At 40.5% G+C, this 26,283-nt stretch overlaps 1 protein-coding gene across 1 annotated transcript in view; it reads right to left on the bottom strand.

Moving 5' to 3' along the window:
- Positions 1–26,283, bottom strand: part of nav2a (neuron navigator 2a) — a 412,350-nt gene that overhangs the window by 154,199 nt on the left and 231,868 nt on the right. The window contains 2 exon segments of the mRNA XM_037796117.1: positions 16,971–17,023; positions 21,266–21,383. Coding sequence (XP_037652045.1) covers positions 16,971–17,023; positions 21,266–21,383 — 171 coding nt within the window.

Raw genomic sequence — 26,283 nt, 5'->3', positions numbered from 1 at the left:
TCTTTTTTAGCATGACATTTATTACCAGTGAGAGTAGGTTTATAACACATTGAGGCCAATCTGCCACAATGTACTTACAACAAACCCGTTCTGAAAGTACAACAGCTCAACTCTAATCTCAGAGCCGAGGGAGTACAGATATAGAGCAGTGGTACTCCAGGTACTTTCTAAACTAAAATACATATGAACTGTGTCCTCTGTAAACGAGGCTGGGTGTGGGCTGCAGCCGGGAGGGTCCCGCTCACTAAAGATTAATGACATGATTACACTTAATATGCGCCGACTAAATATAGCTTGACCTACAGCTCCCTCTGTGGTTCTGCTGTTAGGAAGTATCCGGCTGTGAGGTGAGAAACTGAAGTAATATCTCATTTACATCTGCCTCTAATAAAACACGTCAACAGCTGATACATACACACAAGACACATACTGATGTTACTAAATCCACTGTAGCTACTTTTTTTTTAGTGCTACCCACTATCTACAAACACACTTCTATTAGTTACAACCACTGCTACATTTATATTACCTCCATCCACTAGCATATCACATTTAGTTACATACACCACTACCACATTACTATCAGTTACATCCACTGCTGTATTACTACTAGTTATTAGGGGTGTGAAAAGAAATCAATTCACCTATGTATCGCCATTTTTTGAGTCTATGTGGAGGTAGAAGGAAGTTAGCGCTTTTATTGTTGTAGTCAGAGTAAGTGACGTCATATCCGTTCCGTATCCGTCGACCAAAACAAACTGTAGCGAGCTGAAACGAGGAAGTCTAAAACGTTGGAGGGTCAGTGTGGATACGACCTGCACCCTCCATGTTAAATCCAGCGTGGTAAACACTACACATCCAGTAAAGGATGGAAACACTTTGGGTTTCACACGTCGACAGGAAAAGCAGAGCTAGACATCACGGCTAAAGCTGCATGCTAACTCTGTCACGGACAGGAAACGTTATCGTATGGCAGTAACGTGCGGTCGAGCCGGCAGTCGCTCTCGTCTCCGTGGTCAAACGGGCCGACGCTACAACTGTAGAGCACCCATATACAGACATTTCTGTTCTCTGCATTGAAACGGCCCCGATGGAGCTGACCATGGATGGATAAAGAGAACGGAGCTGACGGGAGAGCTAGAGACCACCTTGGAGAAGTTAGAGGAAGTAGACACGTGGGATTACATCCGCTTTCCAAAATAAGGTGTTAACAAAGAGAACTGTATATACAAAATACATCTATGGAAATAAGATTGATGGATTATATTCACCAGAAGTATAAAACATCACATGTCCCTTATAAATTAAAAAGAAAATACCACTAATCTGTGAGGGAAATGTCTTTATTCTTTGATGTTTGGGTTGCTGCCAATGACTGATATACAGTATTTGACTTCAAGACATCTCTGACTACATACATACTGAAAATCAAACATTTTTACTGGATTAATTTAGATATTTTCCAAAGTAAAAGTCCCTCACAATACTTAAAAATCACAATACATAACGAATTGCCACCCAAATATCGTGATAGTATTGAGTCGGGAGATAGGTGTATCGTCCCAGCCCTAATTACTACTAGTTGCATCTTCTATCATATTACTATTAGTCACACCCACTGCATTACTTTAGTTACATTCACTACCATAAGATAGATAGAGATGGATACACTTTATTCGTCCCAATGGGGAATCTGGTTTGCAGCACAATCACAAGGTATTTCACCACAACTTCACAGAGGTCACCACTAGACATACTCGTACACATTCCCATTCACATACTTCTCACTTTGTAATAAATGAGGTCAAAGTGCACTGGAGATAAGGTGCTAGTGCATTACCTGTTTAAAAAGTTAATGGTTTGTGGGATGAATGGGAACTTGGATGTATTTTTAGTGAAAAGGGAGGGCAATATCGTCGCCATGATGGCAAAAATTCAAATGAGGAGGCAAGGGGTGCCTCTCGTCACCCACAATATTGTTTGCCTTCTTCATCATTCTATCACTGTAGATATATTCCATACTTGGTAGCGTAATCCCTCGCAGTTTGCTGGCCGTTGTTACGGTTTTTCTGTGCCGTATATTACTATTAGCTTCATGGAACATATTACTTTTAGTTACACTCAATACCATAGTGCTGTAAATGACATCCACCATATTACTATTAGTTACTCCCACAACTGTATATGTGTTACCATATTACTGTCAGTTTCATCCACCATTAGTTACACCCACTACCATAATCTAATTAATTACATCCACTAACACATCACTTTGAGTTACATCCCCTAGCATGTTACTATTACTATAGTTCCGTCCAGACCACTACTATATTTTATATCATTTAAACCCACTAGCATATTATTATTAGTTTAATCCAACATATGACTATTAGTTACACTTACAACCATAATGACACTACGTACACCCACTACCATATTATTAGCAACATCTACTACTCAACTGCCATAACTTCTATCCACTGCCACAAAATGAATACTAACATGCTTTACCATATCAATATTAGTTGTACATATGCTACTAACCAGATTATCACTTGCTTCCACCATCTGAACACTAATGTCTGTATTACTGCCAGAGTTATTAACACCCAAAACCAGATTATTACCTGGTCCATCCACTAACAGCCTACTATATTTACATATTACATCATCTCTGGTATTACAACCTTCACTACTGCCCCACATTGTTACGCTACTTGATGATTACTAGTTATTCTACTCCTGGTTTAAACTCCCTATCTATCTGAGCCATGTTAGTGTGTGAAGAGGCTGGCGGATTGAGTTGAAACAGCAGTGCTGCCCCTGCTGTCATTTCCATGACCTCTGACCCCAGAAACAGCTGTTAGACGGGCTGACATATGCTGCGCGTCGAGGTGACGCAGCAGAAAACATAGGAACAGTAAGAATGCCGACTATTGCCCTCTCTCTGAATACTACAGACTCTTTAAAAATAAACCTCTCTATCCCCACCGACATACCCAGAGACCTTCTAGAATACCCCGGGACTAAACTCCATTTGAGTGACTGAACCACTCCTCCACTGCCCCAAATTCCCTGGTATAGTTGGAGTTTAAATAGCAGCAGCCTGCAGAAAATATGCTTCATTAAGATTCCCCATCACAAATGCCAGTCCCGTCCTGCTGAGATGCTCCCAAGCCACGCCTCTCAGGGGTGCTGAAGCATCTTGCTATTTCAAATCTGAAGGGACCAGAGCTCGGAGAAGCCAGAGGAACAATATTCAACTCAACAATCTGCTACATAGTCTGAGATCTGACTGTGTTGTATATAGGAAGACCAATCACTTTATCTAGACGCTGTCCCGTAACAAATCCTCCCTTGTGTATTCTTTTATTGTTGTATAGCACTATATAAGTTACTGTATTTATAAAACATAGTCTAGTCTGGCCTAGATGTTTAAAACGCTGTACAAGTAATTGCAACATCTCCAGGTCGAATCCAGCTGGAGACCTTTGTGGTATGTAGGGCTACAACTAACAATTATTTTCATTGTCGATTATTTTCTGGATTAATCGATTTGTTGTTTGGTATATAAAATGTCAGAAAATGGTCGATCAGCCCATCAAAGCCCAAGATGACGTCCACAACTCAAAGATATTCAGTTTACTGTCATAGAGGAGTAAAGAAACCAGAAAATATTCACATTTAACAAGCTGGAATCAGAGAATTTACACTTTTTCTTAAAAAATGACTCAAACCGATTATCAAAATAGTTTGCGATTAATTTAGTAGTTGACAACTAATCAATGAATCATTGCAGCTCTAGTGGTGTGTCATCCCTCCTCTCTCTCACCTCTCTGCTGTCAAAACCACAAGTTTTTCTCTTTTTATTCCATACCTGATGAATAGAACATGAATTAATGACTATTTAGAAAATTGGCTTCATGTTCTACAAAGTGATTATCAGGTAAAAATAACAACAATTTACAACTTCTCAAATTCAAAAATGTTCTTGCTTTCTCTTACTTAATGTTACTTTAAATATAATACTGTACATTTTGATTGTTGAACTGTTGCTCAAACTAAATATGCTGATGTAAGTTTTGGTTCTCGTAATTAGGGATGCTAATTTTGAAAAAAAATTTAAACCGATAACCGACCGTTGTTAACCAATTATTAACCGTAAACTGACAGCGGTGCGCCAGCTGCAGTGTATGAGCACAACAGACAACTGAGTCCTCAGTTCACCCATCAGGAGAGTTACTGTGGCAGCCACCGTGCTGCGTGTAGTGTCGCGGACATGCAGCCACTTTCCCAGTAAAAGTCTCCACCGCACATTTAGTTTAGTTTAGCAGGTTGTCAGCTGTGTGTCTGCCCAGCATAACGACACTCTGTCTGCCTGGCGTAACGATAGCTAGTGTCCGACAAACCGTGTGTGTGTTTGTGCTACATCAGCAGCTCTAGCGTTGCTGGTGGCTTCGTGCTCGCCGCCGCCACACACACACGGTCTGTCAGCACGACGTAACTTTAGCAAGTTTCCGACAGACCGTATGTGTGTGTGGTGGCGGTGAGTGTGAGGTTGTTGGTGACGTTCTAGCTGTGAACGTAGCTGTAGCAGTGTGTGTACAGTTTATTTGTCTGTGAATAAATGCTACAAGGTTACAACTCCTCCGCTCAAGCCATGGATGTATTAAGAGAACTGGATCCAGCTTTGGGGGCGGGGCCCGGTTCATTCCTATGAGAGTTGCTCAGTGGCGCATGATGCCAAAATGGCTCGACTTCCATCTGGAAAAGTACCCGGATCTTTTGGCGATCTTCCGCATCCATTTGGCCCATGGAACATGCGCAGTAGCGTCCGCTAGGTCACATAATTCGGGCACGGGGTCCCAACGTCACGCCATCGTCACGGCTTGCGCTGTCATCTGGGTCTCACTCACATGAACGGAGGAAGGGAAATAACTCAGATTCAGCTATTAGTGCGCTTTACAACTTTTAAGACCTAATGATTTAAATAAGGACTATTAGAGTGTTCATACTGGGGAGTTGATTCACCTCAAAATAAATGATTCTCTGAGTTACATACCTCTCTTTCCCAGTGGAAGTCTATGGGAAAAAGTATTTTTGGGCCCAATGCATCACGTGACAGACACGGAAGTTGTAGTACCGCCGTTTGGCCACTACGAAAGTTGGGATCAACGTCCGGCGCTCTTCCTGGGGGCATGGCTCACGCGAGCTCAAGACGGGAGCCAATATCCTGTATCTTGCAACAGCGGCCCAGACTCTCTTAAGGTGGGCTGTCAAGGTGGACCAGCTTTTCCCCTCTGAGTTTTGCTCTGCTTTTTAATACGTTTTAAATAGTTCTTTTAACCGTTTAACCGATAGCATTAATTGGTCAAAATGTTTGATGTCGGTTAACGTTCATTATTAACATCCCTACTCATAACATCTGATGGGCCTTTGTCATTATTTATGACATTTTTTAGATTTATGATTTATTGATCTTAAGCAATTAATACAAGAACAATTATCAATTAACTAATACATAAATCAACAATGAAAACTATTGCTAGTTGCAGGCTTACTGAAGATGGGTTTACTTGACATCACATTTAACCAGCAGGAATAACAAAGTTGTACCTCCACACAATTAACCCAGAAATACAATGTGCACCACTCAGCTGTCCTCTGCAAGTAAAAGTGAAATGACAAAGTTTACAAAATGCTTAGAAAATATACACCAAACATGCACACACACACACACACACACACATACACGCACACACGCGCGCACACACGCACGCACGCACAATCAAGAAAATACTCGTATTAATACTCTGCTCAACCTCATCTGATTATCAGAACAAAACGCCTCTAAACAAGCCCAGAGAGAAATCCACAACACATCCTCTAAACCACTGAAGGACACCACTGGTAGCTCCTACCTGCCTGGATGTGTGATCTGTTCCTGCAGTGTGAATGCTCTGCCCGGCCTCACACCTCCATCCAGGCCACCGTCACCTCCTGCTCTGCAGCGGCAGCAGCGTGAGGCCGGCCAGCTAACAGCCCTCTGAACAAACACTTCTTCCCATCACAGGGATGCTATTGTTGTGTGTGTGACAGAGAGAGAGAGAGAGAGAGAGAGAGAGAGAGAGAGAGAGAGAGAGGCAGCGCTAGAGGGAGGGAGTGTATGTGAGCGAGAGAGAGAGAGAGAGAGAGAGAGAGAGAGAGAGAGAGAGAGAGTGTATGTGAGCAACAGTGTTACGTGTCTGAAGCAGGATTTGACTGATAGGAACTTTTGAAGACTGATACTGAGGCCGATATTTTTAAACCAAAGCTGCTGATAGGTGATCTTAAGCAATGCATCTCTGTATTTAAATACAGAAACCATCATCTTGTCAGAATGAAAAAACCTCTGAGGCAGTATTAAGGGCATCAATGGACGCAAACTAGACTGATTGTTGTTGCTGTAGAGCTGTGAAGCCCACTGAGACAAAGTCGGATATTGAGCTACAGCAACTTGAAGTGTTAAGCAGTTCTTTAACCACCCCACCACAACTATTCAATACTAGTTTAAGCACTGGGATTCACATCTGCCTTTAAAGGATCATTCTGGTTTATTACAACTTGAGTCTTGAGCCAATCATTTGTACTCCCCAAAGTAATTGCTGAGATTTGGGAACATTCTGAAGTTGCTACAACAACAAACACACGTGGTCAAATGATCAGACAGGTTGTAAACACGTCAACAGTTTAACCAGATTATCTAAACCACTTCATTTGGAAATGTATATGAAAGTAAGCACACCAAAATGTCACTAACTATCCCTTATTGCACCAAACGGGCTTGTTCTCATACACCATTTGTAGCTATATCTAGGAAAAGTAAATGCACTAATTCACATATAACCCATGTAATCAATTTGTATGTAATCCACATATTTGTGAATTGTTGGATGGGTGGATCAAAAAACACCTGACTTTCACCCAGGAGACCGGTGTTCATGTCCCATGTGAAACCACAAGTCAACGTTACGCCACTTCCTATGGAGGATGGAACCTGCCAAAATAAATAAATAAACAACTCTATAAATAAATAAATACATATAGTATAATACAAACATTAAATGTAGCATAAATAATTAATTGATAACATGTGACATAAATTGAAATCTGTTTTAATTTGTTTCTTTATTTTTTTCATATTTGTATCAATTCCCTTATTTATTTACTTTTCTGTTTAATATTCACTTGTATTTATTTATGCATTTATTTATATTATTTTATTTTGCATTTATTATTTATTTTGCATTTATTACTTATTTATATTTATTTTTAAATGTTTGTATTTATTTATGTATTTATGCATTTATTTATTTCACGATTTTGACCTTTTGCATTTCACCCCTTATTTATTTCCCCAAACCTATTTATTTCTGTATTATTTTCTTTAAACATTTCTTTATGCATTTCTGACTCATTATGCAAATGAAGGGGCTGTCACTCAATGTGTGTCATGGGGTCACGTTGGCTGGTCTGACTTCATTTTAGAGATGTCATTTTAGGGATTTCCATATCTCAGTAAATTAACATGTTATAATGAACCGGAATTATTCTTTAAACTGTGAATTAATTTCCAAAAAAGCATTACTGAAGAAATGAACAGATGGAGAAAGGATGGAAAAAGCCCAAAACAGTGCAGGTGTTTTGTTCTGGTCTGACCAGGAAGGAACCTCCTTCACACTTTCACTAAACAGCTAGTCTTGGTCTTGTGATACTCAGACAATCAGAGATCTCCGTCTACCGAATGTCTGAGATGTCTGGGGATTTCTAAATGCAAAGTTGTTGCGGCCCTTACATGTCCTGGATTCGGACAGGCCAATCACAATTGTGATTCTACATGCGTGGGGACATATGGCGGTGCAACGCGGGGATATCACGCTGTTATTGGTCGACATCATCTAGAATGTTGTTAGCACGTTAGCAGAGCAGCTGTAGCAGCAACAGTTCTGTGCATTTGTTTGTGGTAGGACAGTGTTTACAAGCACACGACTTCTGCATGTCACCGCCCCAATATGAAGGGATGCCCTTAAGACTTAAGAGTTGGTTCTATGCAGGATTTTTAAAAGTCTATAATTGATTTCATTTAACACGATTAGCCGATATCTGATATTTCAGGAAAAAATAAATATTGTCCCGATATGCTGCAACCCTATCGGTCTGACTCTAGTGTGACGACACCAGCTTCATTGCCTAAAGCTCTGAATTTCTACCATTTGACTCTCTGACTGCTGAGTCTTGTGGATTCAGATCACGTAACTGACAGCGTGTTGTCAGTATGTGTGTGTATCTGTACATGTGTCTGTATGACTGTGTGGTTAAATCTGCCCACACACACACACACACACACACACGCACACACACACACACACACACACACATACACACACACACACACACACACACACACACACACATATACTCTCACTCTCTCAGGAGGTTCCACAGATTACAGCTACCAGCTCACCTGCTCAACTTTGACATCTACCTCCATCTCTTGACTGAAAAATGTATTAACACCTCGGGAGGTGCTGGTTCTCACTGCTTATTGATAAATTAAAAAAAAATGATGCACCAGCAGCTATGATACACACACCATGATGCAAAATCACACACTTCAACTTCAGGCACCATATTCTGTTTTATCGCTTCTGCAAATGCATTTTTATAGATTTCCTGTTGTGTCTTTATTCATGTCTGAAATGATATTATGGTCAGAGTGTGTATTATCTCATCTAATTCAGCATATGCTTCTTATTGTTATCTCCTCATAAGATTTATTATTATTAATAAACTGTTATGTTAGATTTCCCTAATTATCCTCAGGCTAACACTATCTGCTTTCATAAATAGAAACATAACTTTCCTCTGGCTCCATCATTTCCTTGCTAAACTGTGAGCAGAATAATAAAAGCAAAGCTGCTTTCATTTGTTGTTGTCTGAAAAACCCATTTGGGTTCTTAATCAGAAGAATTTATTTTCATTTAAAAGAGGCCACTTTTTACCCAAGGTTGAGCTTTATGGAATAATTTCTTGTATAACTTGCAAACTGTTGTGTCATATCTCCCATGAATGGACTAACTGTTACTGCAACAGATGATTCACTTATGCAACAAACGAGCACACTATGTCTGTGTGTATGTACAGTTGAGTGTTTCTGTTATTTTGTCCACCCCCTTTGAGGGCTGTTTCTTTGACCCCAGGGCTCAGCAGCCTTCATGAGGAGGACAAACTGTATTATATATACCGATAAAGGTCTGTTCCCTCTGACATTAGGATTTGGGGTTTGGTATCTTTGGTTGCTTAGATACTGTGATCACCTGAGTTCTGACCAGCTGATGCAGTCTGGGATTACTCTGTAAAGTACCGCTCCCTCTGATCAAATATTGACCAGCCTGTTCAATCATTAATAAAATATCTTATGGGTCCTGCTTACCTGCGTAAAGCTTCAACATCTACAAACACATTCGTCTGCCCCAAAGAAGCAACCATCTCCCCACCAGTCTGAATATGTGATCTCTGAACACAGACTGAGGGTGAATACTGGGGTTCGAGGTTTGGTCAGGTAAAAACTGTGTGAAAGTTTAAAGTGATACTGCACCTGGAGGTGAAACACAGAGTGAATGATAAAGAAAAGCTCCACACAATCAAGAGTGAAGAGGATGGGCTGTATCCTCATTAAACATTCCTCTGTGACTGTTGATGTTTCCTTCATCCAGCCCATTAAACACCTGCTCCTGCTGGTTCCTATCTGACTGGATATCTGTCAGTCTTCACTTCTCCCTCTCTCTTTGGCAGCAGTACAAAATAGTCCGATTAGAGAGGATCAACCAGTCCAGAAGTGTGTCCAAGAAACAAGGTTGAAACTGAATGAAACCATTAAATAAATATAAACTCTTTCACTCTCTCTTTCTTCCTAAACAAGAGAAGTGTATAGTCTGGAGCACTGCATGGCTTATCCAGGAATGTGTTCCTAAAGTAACCCAATTAAAAACATTGTTTCATCCTTAGAACTATTTGCAGCACACTATGTTTCGCACAGAGGATTACTATGGTCACACAACACACTTACTACCACACAGTATGACGTCAATACTTCAACATCTCAGCAGAAAACATCCAGTCTACAGTATGCATACAGTCCACAGAGCAGACCTGACACAACGCGCTCCTTTAAAGGGGCGTGGCTTAGCACATCAATAGACCTAACTCCACAACTCGTGGGCCCATCATCTCCAAACTTGCGGAATATTTTCATAGGACTACCTGAAACATCCCCTGAAAGTTTCATTCAAATCGACCACTAGGGGGCGCTTCCAGAAATAAAACCTATTTACTTAATTTTGGCGCAAAAATGCCATGTTATCAATAGATAGTCAGATGACAGACTCTCGAGGTGACAGTGAACGCACCGCTGAGTTTCGTTTTTAGTTAGTGGTGAAGAGGAGAGATGAAAACACACAGAGGTTAATCAGGCTGTTCTTCATACAGAGTTGTCCTCTATCAGCCATGTGTGTGTTCAGCAACACGTGAGTAGAGTGCCTTGGTGCCTTGAGTTTATAATGATGTTGTAATGTGTTCTGTTTGTTAGCATAAAGTCGGTTGCTAACAGTAGACTCTCAGATGTGTAGGCTGCTCTGAATGTCTCTGTTGGGATTAGTATAGTAGTAGTAGTATAGTATAGTAGTATAGAAGTGCCTACAATGATGATGTCTCAGGCTAATGCTCATGTTGTGTTAGAATTCAAGTGACCAGCTAATTAGCAGTTTACCTTTAGGTAAAGTTAGGTGATGTTAGGTTATGTTAGGGTGACCATATTTACAAACCCCCAAATCGGGACCTTGAAGTGTACCGCACTTGTGTTCATGCACGTTCACGCACGGTAGTGTGAAATCAGATAGTAACTAACAGACCGGTGATAACAGAACCTAAGCGACACATCCAACGTGGTGGATTGCCAGTACTAAACTATCTCTAAACTAGATTAAAGGGACAAATTAAATGGCCAGTGAGCTCAACTTAACGTATTGACGATTGTTACCAAATTTTCTGTGGATCATTATTGGACCAGGCTCATCAAAAGTTGCAGAAAGCTTGTTGATATATCATTGCATTTCGAAGATAATGACCAATGAATTTCAAAAGGGCGTAGCTCAACACATAAACAGACTTAAGTCAACAACCATTTGGCCCATCATCTCCAAACTTGCACGATATGTCCACAAGAGTACCTTGAACGGGCGAAAGCTTGAATCCGCGAACTGCCGCTTGCGACTGTAATTATTATAATTAATGCCTTAGTCTTAGGTTGTATGTTTACCTTTTTTAAAGTCATTATTTATTGTTGATTACTCAATTAATCTACGGAATAATAGGTAAAATACTCGATTACTAAAACAGTCGATAGCTGCAGCCCTAATGTACAGCAATGGATTATACATACATTTCTATTGTAAATATAAGTATTATTGCTGAGGGCCAACAGATTGCCCTCAGCAGATTGCTATAGTATATAACATCATTTAAAGGGTCAGTTCGTCCAAATTACTTCACCTAAATCTTACAGAATATTTTTAATTCAAATGTTCATGTTCTGACATATCTGACACTGACAATCCTAATAAAATGGAAGTAAAAATCATTTAATTTGTGGTGATTATAGCATTGGAAAATTCCATTAAAATTTAAACAGCAACATCTCTTTGAGGGAACAGAAGAGGCAAGAATCTGGCGATACACGATACATATCATGATACAGGGGTTACGATTAAATATATTGCCATATATTGCCATTTGTTTTATCTAATTTTAGGAAAGCTGTCATAGTATAAAGAATACTATATGCATAAAATCTGAGTAAAAAAGTTTACTTTTTTATACAATCAGTATAGTGGGATCTGCAGTCCCTGTAACATCCAACATTATAGCACTACTTTCTGAAAGATGACACTGCTAGCGGTCAGGGGATTAAACAAAACAAAATATCTGCCACAAATCTTTGCATGTAAACAATTATTGAACAAGTTATAGTGTTTTGAGAATCGATACAGTATCACAAAACATAATATCATGATCCTCAAGTCGATATATATTTTCTTACACCCCTATTTCTACCAATGAAATAGTCCCTTTCAATTTGGCTTAACTTCAACAGATTGGTGCGTAGTATCTGAAGTAAAGTTAGTAAATTAATCCATAACTAGACATGTTTGGCTGATAAAAGCATCTCTGTTAGGCCTTGTTTCATTTCTGAGCCCCTAACAGGTGAACTCTAGTTCATTTCACAAGTTGTTGCTTTAACATGGGACGCTTGGTCGAGTCCCCCTGTGTGTGTACGTTTGTGTCTCTGTGCATGTGGCATCCTGTGTGGTTTTAACAGCTCAGTGTCAACTCAACACCCTCGCTGTGGGCTGCTGAACCCACACAAACACACAAACACACACACACAGAGGCCTGACTGGGTGGCGAGGGAATGACCCGACGATGGGGGTCCGTTTAACAAGGAGGTGACAGTTGTAAAAACAAGCGTCTCACTCCGGCCTGGATAGCCAGCACGCTGATCAGCTAGCGTGAGAGTGAGGTGAGAGTGCTATAGTTTATTCCACTGATGGAGCTTATTTCCGTGTTTATTCGTTTAGAGACGGAGGTTAAGTTAAGTGGCGGTAATTGGCAGCAGCTCTGGAAGCTTTGGGGGTTTGAAAGCAATGAAATCAAGTGCAGTGAAAGTGGGCTCTCATGCTCCTCCACCCTAGCTGCCAACTAAACTCTCAGGACCTGTGTGTGTTTGTTTTGACAGTACAACAGCACACAAAGCAGACATTTGCATAATGATTGCGGTTGCACCTGCCCTTAGCGCTGCTTGAGTGCGTCAGATTTTGCTTTAAAGCTAACAAACCTACTGAGATTATACGCAGCGATCCAAAAATACTCACATACACACACTGACACACTGCAACATCTGTGCTCATCCAAGCAAAACAAAAAGCACATTCTGACAGCCACTAGCCAATAAACAATCTCACATTGCTTCCGTGCACACTATCATTTGTTTTGTTTCCCTCTTGACTGACACGTACACCATCTTTGAACACTCGGGACACAATCACAGACGTCTTATATATTCGGAACCACTTGATTTGTCTCAGAAGTATCCTGCAATTTTCTTGTCTTTAAAAGAGAAAGCTGGATGAGAGATACTACACAGGATGTTGATAAGAGCACAACAAAACCACAGAGACCAAAGAGTGCTGAACGCTCAATTACAGGCGACTGGGGGGCGTAATCAGCGCTAATGGGACAGGCCTAATTGATAGTGAGTGGGACAGGAAGTAGAGAGGGTGGTGGGCTATTTTCAAATGTTCTTCTGGTATCATGAGGCTGGTAGATCAGCATGGTAACCGGAGCAGGTTAACTTCAGAAGATCAGATCAAAACCTGCCAAAGGGTTCTGACCAATAAGCTTGCTGGAAAAAACGTAGTCTTCATTACTACAAGATCCCAGCATGGACAAAAGTATTGACTTTACAATAAAGTGACAAGTAATGAAAAGAAATATATATTTGTATAGTAGAATCACCAGTCCAGACGTTCCGTGTGTCCACTATGACACTAGATATATCAATGGCTAAAAGCTGCATTTGAATTGTGCTAAATGTCCTTCATTCCCAACAGCAGAACATGAGAAGACTTGAGGAGACTTGTGTTGAGAATTGGAAATCAAAACTCTGTCCTCTGTTGTCTTTTATTAGAACAATAATCCACACACTGTTAATTAGCTCCCAGCAAACTATGAATGCAACATTTTGGTGATTATCAGGCATTAACTACTTTTCTTCTCCTCTTATCTCTGTTTTGGCAGGAAAAAACATTTTCATTACTTTAAACTTTGTGCATCACACATTCATAATAGTTTGTTCATCATCAGACAAAAAAGCAAAACATACTCACTCTATACTAAATGCATATGTAATAATTCCTGCTTTCTGGTGTTCCTACAGCTTCTTAATCTACTCTACTTGTGTGTAGGGCTGGGCAATATATCGATATTATATTGATATCGTGATATGAGACTAGATATCGTCTTAGATTATGGATATCGTAATATTGTAATATGGCACAAGTGTTGTCTCTTCCTGGTATTAAAGGCTGCTTTACAGTAAAGGGATGTCATTTTCTGAACATACCAGACTATTCTAGCCTTTACCCACCTATCATATCCACAATACTGATGATTATTAATCAAAAATCTCATTGTGTAAATATTTTTTAAAGACACCAAGGGTCAACCCTACAAAATCGTCTCAATATAGATAGAGGTATTTGGTGAAAAATATTGTGATGATTGATTTTCTCCATACTTGTGTGGTTATATTGTAAACATTTCACTGCCTTGATTATACATTTTTGCTGTCGCTATAACCACATTTTCCCATAGTTATTATATTTCCCATTAAAGGTGCTCAATACAAAATTCAGAGCATTTCTATTGTCTCCACACGGCTCTCAACATGGAGACAGCTGAGCCGGCAGCTAACGGTGCCAACAGTGCTAACAGAGCTAACAGCGTTAACCTGAGGGGGAACCAATGGGATGGGCGCTTTGCTTCCACAACTTTGCCGTTGGTTTGGACGGCGTTATCAGCTGTAACCGCCCTATGAGAACAGTCCAGAGCGGCGGCCGTGAGCTAGCCAGTGGGACACGCTCACATGCACAAAAAGCACGCGCGGTCGGCCCGACCACATCAACACAGCTCAGAGAAACTCTGATTATAACACACAGCGGGAGAGTGACTTCATTCTCTGCTCAGGTAGACATTACTCCGCTTTATCTTTACATAGCAAACAGTTGTTTGCTGCTATATTAATGCTCTGGATATCGTATAGAGAACCTCCAAGTATTTCATTCATGTTTCTGATTCATGATGTTGCTTCTAATTAACACCGCTGCCTCTCTCACATGAATGTGCTCGTAGCCGGACAGGAAAACACAGAGTTAACTGAGCCAGTTGATGAGCAGCTTCGTGATCCTGATTATCCAGGATGACCAATGTTAAGTTAACCCAAAGGAGATACCTGGCTTCACTGAGAGCCCCAGCTCTATATTGTCACTTATGTTATATTGACAATAGAGCCTGACTGATATACTTTGAGGCTTTATTATGTATAGGGCTGCAACTAACCCTTATTTTCATTTCATTTAATCTGTTGATTATTTTCTCGATTAATCGATTGGTTGTTTGTCAGAAAATGGTGAAGAATGTGGATCAGTGTTTCCCAAATCCCAAGATGATGTCCTCAAATGTCTTGTTTTGTTCACAACTCAAAGATATTCAGTTTACTGTCATAGAGGAGGAAAGAAACCAGAAAATATTCACATTTAACAAGCTGGAATCAGAGAAGTTTTACTTTTTTTGGGCTGTCAAAGTTAACGTAATAATAACGCGTTATTACCTGCAATTCCAGCCATTTTCAAAGGGGTCCCTTGACCTCTGACCTCCAGATCAGTGAATGTAAATTGTTTCTATGGGTACCCACGAGTCTCCCCTTTACAGACATGCCCACTTTATGATAATCACATGCAGTTTGGGGCAAGTCATAGTCAAGTCAGCACACTGACACACTGACAGCTGTTGTTGCCTGTTGGGCTGCAGTTTGCCATATTATGATGTGAGCATATTGTTTTATGCTAAATGCAGTACCTGTGAGGGTTTCTGGACAATATCTGTCATTGTTTTGTGTTGTTAATTGATTTACAATAATAAATATATAAATACATTTGCATAAAGCAGCATATTTGTCCACTCCCATGTTGATAAGAGGATTAAATACTTGATAAATCTCCCTTTAAGGTACATTTACAGCAGATAAAAAATGTGCGATTAATTTGCGATTAACCGTAATTAACTATGGACAATCATGCCATTAATTGCGATTAAATATATGAATCGATTGACAGCCCTAGTTTTTTTTCTTAATAAAATACTTAAACCGATAAATAGATTATCAAAATAGTTGGAGATTAATTTAATAGTTGACAACTAATCGATTAATCGATACAGCTCTTATTATTTACAAAAGGTGGATCATTTTATGTAGCTCACCAAGACATAATTAATAAATGAATAGCATGGAACATAAAGTAGAAACAGACCACCATTAAAGCATTAAAACAGAGCACTATGAAATACTAACAGAGCACTAGAAATCAATGTGAACAGCAGAATGTCCTCATACGTAGATAGTAGTATGGGTCCATGTTTGCAATGAAGAGGAAGGGTTCAGCGATCAGCTGTGCTTCCACCTCCACCTCCTCGGTAGTTAACTGTGGGCGTGTATGTCTCTCTCTCTCTGGTGCTCTGAGAGGCTACAGTAGTCTGGATGGTGGCCAAAAATAGCCCCCTCAGCTGGCACACTGGCCCAATTTACGACCCTTCACATTCAGCGGAGGGCAGCCCTGCCCTGGGCTCTGTCGGCTCATTTCCCACCGAGAAAACAAAACCGTGAAAACATGGAAATCCTACCAGCGGCGTTACAAAGGAAATCCCACTTGCATATCTGCTAAATGGCACTGTGGACCAAATCACACCATAAACTGGCTGTAAACAGTTTCTTTGTCAGCAGCGCCTGCTCTCAGTCCTGGAGATGAGAGGAGCGCTCTCTCCTTTGCAAGTGTAATAAGATGAGGCAAAACTGGCTCCAAAGCCAAAGCCTGCGATGCTTTCAACTGAGCGCCAACAGCCAGAAGTCTGAGCCAGAGGTTTTCACGGACGGCAGCCCGCAAGACCACAAAAGTAAAAATAAATGGACCAACTATTCAGCAGTGGCTTCTGCACCGCGGCTCAGCGAGGGCCCACATGAGGCGGTGAGATGAGAAGTGTTCGCACACAGAGGTAAGGTTCACAACGTTCTGCCTAAAAAAACTTAGAAGGTCACTTACCATCTGAGAACGGCTCTTGGGACAGCCATTGATGTCGCCAATCTTCTCATTGGCTGAGGAGAGACAGAGACAGAGAGAGGAGGCAGAGACAGGGAGATAAAAGAAGAGAGAATGAGTATCCAGGCGAGTTCGGTTGATGTAATGCTCTCTTTTATTTCCAGTGGAGGTCCCTGAGAGTGTGTGTGTCCCAGTCAGTTACTGGCTGGAGTGAGGAGAGCAGAGGTGTTCATGCCGGTGACTGTGACCCCCCCGTCCTCTCCCCTCCTGCTGAGACATAACACACGGTCTGGTCACAGCAAATGGGAATGGGGCCGCTGGAGGCCCGACTGAGATGTGTGCTGCGCTGCTTCTTTTCAAAGGATGTGTGTGTGTGTGTGTGTGTGTGGTGTCAAGGATTCCTCCCATCTATTAGAGGCCCAGCCCACAGCAGCTGAGACACGATTGTCAGCTCACAGCTGACAACTGTGCCAACAAAACGACCTCCTGCATCAGGAGGCACAGTGGGGCCCACAGCGCAGCTCCACCTCAGGACCTCGTACTGCACCACCTACCCTGCGTGAAAATACTCCTCTTCCTGTCCAGTGAATAAATACACAGTGTCTTTTAATGTGTTCTGCAGACACTGGACTCGCTGGACGCTCACAACCAGGCTTTATAACAGTGGTTCCCACACTGTTTGGATTGTGACCCCTTTAAACAAAGCTATGTTGACTTGTGACCCCTCGTCACAGGTCAGCCCTGTTTCCTAAAAATGACATTCCCATACAACGAAACTGCATTGTGAATTACGTTTCGAGGGGAGACAGATTTTGTCACAGATTACGTTTGCTTTTGACGTATTACAAATACGTTTGTCCGTGGAAGTCCGCGTACGGAGGAGGTCATGGTGGTGGATGGGTCGACAAACGTCGGACTTTAACTCAGGAGACATGTTGTTGTTGTTTTTTTTATTAAACCTAACAAAGTAGTTTTGTTGCATTTTTGTTGTGTTTTGTTTCAATTTCATAGTCGTCTTAAGCCAAACCATGATGTTTTATTACTAAACCTAACCAAGTAGTTTAGTTGTGTTTTGTTTCCATTTACAACATTAACCGTAACGTGTTCAAAACTGTTGAAAAGAGCCACCGTAATCTTTTCCTCCAAACGCAATTGAGAATGTAGTTTAGTTGTATGGGAACGTCCTTTTGTAGGAGACAGGGTTGCACAGGTTGCATATGTCCACGCATTTTAAGTAGTTTAAACAAAACGTGATTTTCCTGTCACTGATTTAATTTTCAATTGATTTAAGGTCAATAATGTTCAAGGTTTGAGGAGTAAAAGTTAAAATGATCCAGTTACAAGAGGAAAAAAAACTTGGATTGGTTGGAAACCACTGCTTTAAAATCCTGCTGTACATCTAAAACAAATATATATATATATATATATATATATATATATGTGACTTGGTAAGAGCAGAAACATTTAGTGAAGTTCAAGTCAAGTCAAGTAAAGTGTATTTATATAGTTCATTATCACAAATCACAAGTTCGCCTCAAGGAGCTTTACAATCTGCTCAGCATACGACACCCTCTGTCCTTAGACCCTCGATATGGAGAAGGAAAAAAACATTGAACTGAAGTTAACTTAAAGCTAATGACCAAAACATGTAAGAAAAGCTGATGGGGAGTTATAGCCGCTTTCCCTATACTGTATAAACATGTCCCTGTGTATTTACTGGGACATCAGTAAAATAAATAAGTGTGTTGGACATTTTAGAGGTTTTAATGATCCCTGGAAAGCAATATATTTAAACAAAAAAATGCATCATCATTATGAGTATATTAGCAAAAATCTGTCAAATAGCATTCCATTAGGGCTGTCGCAATAACCGCAATATTGCAATACCGCGACAAAAACAGTGGTTGTGGTCAACAACCACAACGGCTATGTCCACATTCGATCTTTCTTGAATTCTTTGCAATGGGAGCTCTGTGGAGCTGTGTGACGAGGCGCTGAGCTTCTTCTGTGTGCTGAGCGCTGCTGGTTTGCTGTTTTTTTCTTGTCGCCAAGAGTTGAAAAATGTTCAAGTTGTGCGTGAAACGCTGCACTTCTGTGTTCTACAGTAATTCAATTGTTTTAAAATAAGCCTGTTTGTCCTTTAAAGAGCAACAGTATAGCTAATCATAGCCTAACAATCAAGCTTGATTATATAACACTAAAAACAGGATCAATTAAGTCATTTGCAAAAAACAAAAACAAAATATCGCGCTGTTGAGCCAATAATTATCACTGCGTCAGCCCGAATTCCATACTTATAAAATATATATATCATAAAAATAGCCTAAATAAATGTGTTAAGACATTTAAATGATCAATGATTTAACACTGCTACTGTTGACTTTGGTTTGTGTGCTTCCTGAGAAATTGCACACTGTGGTGACAGACACCCACCAGAGACAGCTACTCTGTGATTTTCAGACACACTAAATGTTCCCAAAATAAAATAAACAAATAGGCAGACTCATTTTTCCTGGTTTGGTCTGCAAAGTGAGCAGCAGCTTAAAAACCAGCAGCCAGATAGAACTGTTTCTTTGAGAAGAGCAAAGTAGTAGTAAGACTGGGAGCTGAGGACACAAATACAATATGTTAACAAGGTCACAGGTGTGGCTCATGGTTGCCTCAAGGACAGCTCATAAGAGCGTTACTGATGTCCTTGATCTGGACGTTTCTCCCTTCCAAAGTCCTGACCTTGAATGTGACTGGGTCAAATAGCCAAACATGGACCATATCCGGTCCCAGTATGGCTGTTCTGACACCAGCAGGCTGCTCCGGTTTCACCAGTGATTATGTGGTGTGAGGTTTTTTCCCAGTGGACAGGAGGCAGCACAGAACAGGTGAATGGATGGATGGGGCTTGTGTTGTTTGAATATGAGAGCAGAGCAGCAGTGTCACAGTGTAGAAACACTACTGTATGTAGGCTTGGTGCTGTAGGAATACACAAGCTACTGGATGAAGGGGATCAGGTATATTTTCAACTATTAAACCTGCATTTTAACATCGAACTACAGCTTTACTTATTTAGCCCCCAAAAAGTCTCCTCTCAGGAGAAGAAAGTGATGGTCCAGAAAAATCAGGTTCAGTAGTGAAGGATGGAGTGTCACTACTGAGTGCTAGCAAGAGTAGACTGCCATCTTTACATATCCTTTCAAGCATTCATTCCAACATCACAGTATCAAAAGAGTTGTTATATTTCTGTCCTGTCTGTTCTAAGGAAATATTTCTGTTAAAAATTCACACTAAAGGCGTATACATTTCACAACACATCAGATCCTTGTGAGCTTTTCTTTGTTTCTGAATGAGAGAAGAACATTTTTTCAAGTTCTCTCATGAGCCTCAGAGGAAACCTGAAAAAGATGGGCTGTCAATCGATTCAAATATTTAATCGCAATTAAGCGGATGACTGCAGATGAGATTTGTCAAGTAATTAATACTCTTATACAGGTACTGCATTTAGCATAAACAATATGATCCAATCATAACATGGCAAACTGCAGCCCAACAGGCAACAACAGCTGTCAGTGTGTCAGTGTGCTGACTTGACTATGACTTGCCCAAACTGCATGTGATTATCATAAAGTGGGCATGTCTGTAAAGGGGAGACTCGTGGGTACCCATAGAACCCATTTACATTCACTGATCTGGAGGTCAGAGGTCAAGGGACCCCTTTGAAAATGGAAATGACAGTTTTTCCTCACCAAAATTTAGTGTAACTTTGGAGTGTTATTTAACCTCCTTCATGACCAGCTGGTCTGACTTGGTTGGTGCTGATGGATTCATCAGATTTTACTAGTTTCATATGATACCAGTAGCTCCACTAGCTTTAAATATGAGTCCGGTACAACCTCCAAAATATCAGTGGCCCGTCACATTTTTAAGAGGTTAATTAAAAACTGCAAGTTTCATTAATGCGTTAACTCTGACAGCCCTAGTTTGAACTTCTACAATATTGTGTTGTCCTGATCCTATCAACACCCAATGGAAGGAAAATACACAAAGGTTCAGGAGTAAATGAACTCTTTGCATGATTCATACTGAAATTGGCATTATTACATCAGATAATAGAGTTTCCCTCTGTAACATGTTGCAAAAGAAAAGCTTGTATTTTTATGATGATGTCCCTCCTTTTAAAATAAAAGTATATGTTTGGTAAAGGTCAGTTAGTCATCTCTTTAAAAGTAACTCATGACACTTTTTTTCCCAGAAACCACGCTTGCTTCCTTTTGCTGATTTTGGACTCAAATGTGTGTTTTCCTTACCTACGACCTGGATGATCTCAGCCAGCAGCACTCCGTCTGCGACGTCTGTTTGCAGGTCCTTGATCAGACGCTTGTGTCCTGACTTGGCAAGGTAATGGTTGGCCCAGTCCGTATAGATCTGCGGTCAGACACAAACACAAACCACACCGTTCACTTATAAGCCAACAAAAATAAAATCCCGTCCAAAACAGGGGCAACCCTGTCAGCTCGTCCATGTGTTTCAAACTCCATAAACACTTGAAAACTACAAAAGGTATAAATGGTTGAAGCAAATTTACGACTCTAATAAAATAACAACATGGTTGAATGGGAGCAGAGTAGCCCTCGTTCTTTTGTTGGGGCTCCGATCTGGCATATATCCGCGTGGTATTCAAATTGGGGCCATTGTGCTCAGCCAGGGCATTCATCGCGCAGCGCACGGCGGCTGTTTTCAATGGGCCATGCTGACATCACTCTCTGGGGACAGAAAAGACCCTTCACTGCCTGGGGGAAGGAGGGGAGGGGGGCAGAGCAAGCATCTGAATAATCTGAATAGCTTCCTTCATAATTAGTCGCCAAACTCTCTCTTTTAGTCCCTCTCTCTCTCATCAAGAGTTTCTATTTCTGGTGAGATAAAAAAGGCACACAAAGGTTGAAGTGAAGTTGCACAGAACATTATTCCTAATAAAGAATAAGTTATTTTTGAGAAACTGATACCTCATGAATCTATCTTGATTTTGCAGCATTGTCAGGTCTGTCTCTGTTTAACAACTTCAGAGCAGTTCTCCCCCCACAGGGATCTGAAACGTGCGACAGCTCGGCTAAATTAAGACACCTCTCCCTCTATAGTATGTCTCACTCTCATTTTCACAAAATCCCAAAAACTGTTATGCCAGTCAAGTGAAAAAGATGACAGGAGGTGAGACAACCAGTGTGTTTAAGTAACTGGATTAGTGTCTGCTTTCTTCAGTAACATGGAAACCAGAAATCTGATTTTGCAAGCTGGATTTCTCCTGGAGAAATTCTTTGGCTATGCGTTACCAGTTTCCTGCCTTTTACATGTACGCATATGCATGAAGGGAAAGCCTCGCTGTGACAGCAGTGCTGCGGCATAAAACAAATACTCATTACTCAGAGTGATGTATCCTTATATTCAAAATAATCAAATCCAGAGGCACAGTAAATAGAATCCGTTAGTCTGAATATGTCTTTCCACACAACTAAACATTATTTGTCCATTAGATGTTTCTTTTGTTGTTGTTTTTGATCCGTTTGACTTTATGAGTCATACTGTAGGTAGGTTAACACAGGGTCAACGGTACAATGACAGGTATACTGATGACAGAACGGGCCAGCTCAGCAATAAAACACACTAGTCGCAAATAAGAGCAATAGTCAAATAAAGATACAATTACAATAAGATATAAGATAAGATGGGATGATCTGAATGAAATATAGCACTATATACATACACTGTTAAAAAGAGGATTGTGTGTAAAAGTGAATGACACGTTTAACAGTATTGCAACAAATGTAAAAAAGGAATGGGATACTGTATATTAAAGAATGAGATCAATACAAATATATATTATATTCATACATGAAAAAGAGGATTTGTGTGTATTGCATTCCCTTACATATCTGCACTGTAACGGGTGAAAAAGTCCACTCATTTACAATTAGAGCTGCAACAATGAATTGATTAGTTGTCTACTATCAAATTAATCGCCATCAATTAATCGGTTAAAGTATTTTTTTTAATGGAAAAAAAGTCAAAATTCTCTGATTCCAGCTTCATAAATGTGAATATTTTCTGGTTTCTTTACTCCTCTATGACAGTAAACTGAATATCTTCGAGTTGTGGACAAAACAAGACATTTGAGGACGTCATCTTGGGCTTTGAGAAACACTGATCAACATTTTTCACCATTTTCTGACATTCTATAGACCAAACAACTAATCGAGAATACAATCAACAGATTCATTGACAATGAAATGAATAATTGTTAGTTGCAGCCCTAAGCACTATATACATAAAAGAGGATTTGTGCGTAACAGTAAGTGTCAAGTTTATCCAACAAAATTGCACAAATGTAATGGGAAAAAGGAGTGGGATATTGGACAAGAGAGTAGATAAATACAAATATAGCATTATATACATACATGAAAAAGAGGATTTGTGTGTAGTGCATTCCCATTGTGTACATATTTGCCCTGTAAGGGACAAAAATGTCCACTCGCTTCTTACAATACTCTTAAAATAGTAAGCTTTGGCTCCAAAATAAGGTGGAGGGTAGGTGAGAGATCTGATGACTGACCTGCTGCATGTACAGTATACACACATTTTACAACAGTCGCCAGGTTGCCACTATACTTTATATAAATGTGTTGTCCGATTTCCTGTGTGACGTAATTTCTCCCGGTAACCTGGTTATAATGTGCATGTAAACTTTCTCAAGAATTACTGTGAAATCCAAGTGCATCTATTAGCACTGGATGAGCGCACAGCATTGTTCAGGTCAAACCTCAGCACAAACACAACACACACGGTGTGGCGAGGTGTGTGACACGGTTGTGACCCTTGTTTCTTTGTGTTTGCACTGTAAACAGACCCGGGGCTATTCTGCCACACTACTCATCGAGTGAATCACTGCTCTCGGGACGGCTTACAACAGGTGTGTGCACTTCAAAGGCACACGCACGGGCGGCTGTGGCTCAGAGGGTAGAGCAGGTCGTTCACCAGTCGGAAGGTCGGTGGTTCCGGTCACATGTCCAAGTGTCCTTGAGCAAGAGTCCTGAAGGCATAGCCATCGGTGTGTGAATGAGTATTTAGATGAGATCCTGGCACCTTGCATGGCAGCCTCTGCCATCAGTGTATGAATGTGTGTGTGAGTGGGTGAATGCTGACATGTAGTGTAAAGAGCTTTGAGTGGTCAGAAGACTAGAGAAGAGCTAAATAAACCAATATACCATTTACACATATATTCACTCATCTCCACACATGCTCAAATGCAAAAGGTTTATGAGAGTACACGACCACACATTAAACACAAAGAGCCTCGGAGCGACGTGTACATCACGCAGGCTGCATACCCAAACACTAATGCACAGTTATAAAAAGCCTCTTGAGTGACACACGGAGCTAAAAAAGCCTTCCAGCAGGATTAGACTCTATCCTTTCAATTCACACCCTCAGCTGGTCATGGAGAAAAGGAAGTTCAGTGTTCAGGAGCTTTTGTGTGTGTGTGAGCTTTCTTTGAAGTAGTTTCGGGCAGGTAAATGAAGGGGTTGGAGTGTAATTAAAACCGAGGTGAAATGGGTAGCTGTCAGTCACAGAGGTAGAAACCGGGGGGGTCAAACAGCCTGAGGGAGGATGTGAGGGGAAAGAAAAGGGGAAGTGGGCAAGTCACAACAAGTTGCCTTTTAAGTCCTGACAATTTAACTTTTCAAAACACAGTTTGTGTCTCTGATGTCTTCTGTCTGAGACATCAGATCCAAACTTTAAAATGTGATATCTCAGGTACTGTAAGAGGAAACATGCAATGGTGACGCATTTAGAAAGAACTGGTGATGAAAGATTAGCATTTCTAACTTCCTAAAAGTACACAAATCAATGTTTTATATAACAGAGTTCATCAAATGATTGTGTCTACTACGAAAGGCCTCCTTTGCAGTACAACTTCACAGAATCACAACCTATACTCTGCAGCTTTACTGAGCTTTTTAGCTTCTTTTAGCTCATTGACTTGGTTAAACTTGACTTATATAGCGCTTTTCAAAAACAAGTTTACAAAGTGCTTCGCAGACATAAAAACTGAATACACGTTTTTTTTCTGCCGATACCGATTGCTACCACCATCCCGAAAAATCTATTCTAGGGATGCACCAATACTAATGTGGATGCAAAATGTAAACAAACATAAGGAGTTAATTACTTGTAACCATTAATAATGAAACCCCCCCCCCAGTGATACATAACTAGCACTGACGTCCATCCCACCACAGACCGAAACATCAGTCAGATGTGTATAAATCAAAGACCATGTTAATAACTGAAACCTAAAAAAAGACATCATGCATTAATGTGGATCATGTGTGTTTAACCGCACCTTTATTGTAACTTCTGTGATCTGAAAATTGCTTGGAAGGTCATCTGATCTGAGAGGCTTTTTAATAAGCTGCATGGATCGAAAGAGGAGTATTAACTCCATATTGAGTCACTATCTGTCTGACAGGAATGAGGTGTCACTGACTCCAGGCCATCTCTACATCAGAGGGAAGCACTCTGCATACTGAATACAACATTTAATCAGGGTTGTAAAAGACTGATGAATCCATATTGTAATTATGTCAGAAATGTAATTCATTGAATGGATAAGAGGGCGACGTCGAGGCTAGGTGATCAGCGTTATTATCTCACAGGACAGGCCATGCAAAGGAAAATGAAATGGATTTAATTCCAGGCCCTTTCTGTGTTGAACATCATCTTTTATTGTACCAAATAAAATGTGTCTGAAGCATCAAAACCTGTCAAATATCAGGAGTTGGTATTGAATGATGGCTCAAATTGTTATTTTTTCTTTACTTACAGTATCTGTGATCAGATGTTTCCTGATCTAAATCAGGACTCATTGCTAAGTTTAGATTGGATTTTATTTTGGCACACTTCTTGGTGTACTCCACTTCTATGTGACTTCACTGTTGACCTGCTATCTCCCCCTAAAGACCCCCTGCACTCCCCTAAAGAAGACTAAAACAGGTCTATTGTGGGTCTCAGAGGGTTAACAGTGCTGAACAGGATACACAAATAAATAATAAGCACAACAAGGCCATGAAACATGACACATAATGTCCCTGTAAATATCGTTACACATGTGCACCATGGCATCCCTCACATCCATATGTCATCACTGAGTGACTGAGTGATCCATATCAACGCGTCTGATGCTCAACACATACATTTTTCATAGAGGGAAAACCCCTCCATCACCAGAAACTCCCAGTGATCCCTCTCCTCTCCTCTCCTCTCCTCTCCTCTC

Source organism: Sebastes umbrosus, chromosome 2 (assembly GCF_015220745.1).
Source record: "Sebastes umbrosus isolate fSebUmb1 chromosome 2, fSebUmb1.pri, whole genome shotgun sequence".
NCBI classification, from domain to species: domain Eukaryota; kingdom Metazoa; phylum Chordata; class Actinopteri; order Perciformes; family Sebastidae; genus Sebastes; species Sebastes umbrosus.
Note: the sequence above shows the minus strand (reverse complement) of the source record. Positions and strands in the feature narration are given on the sequence as shown.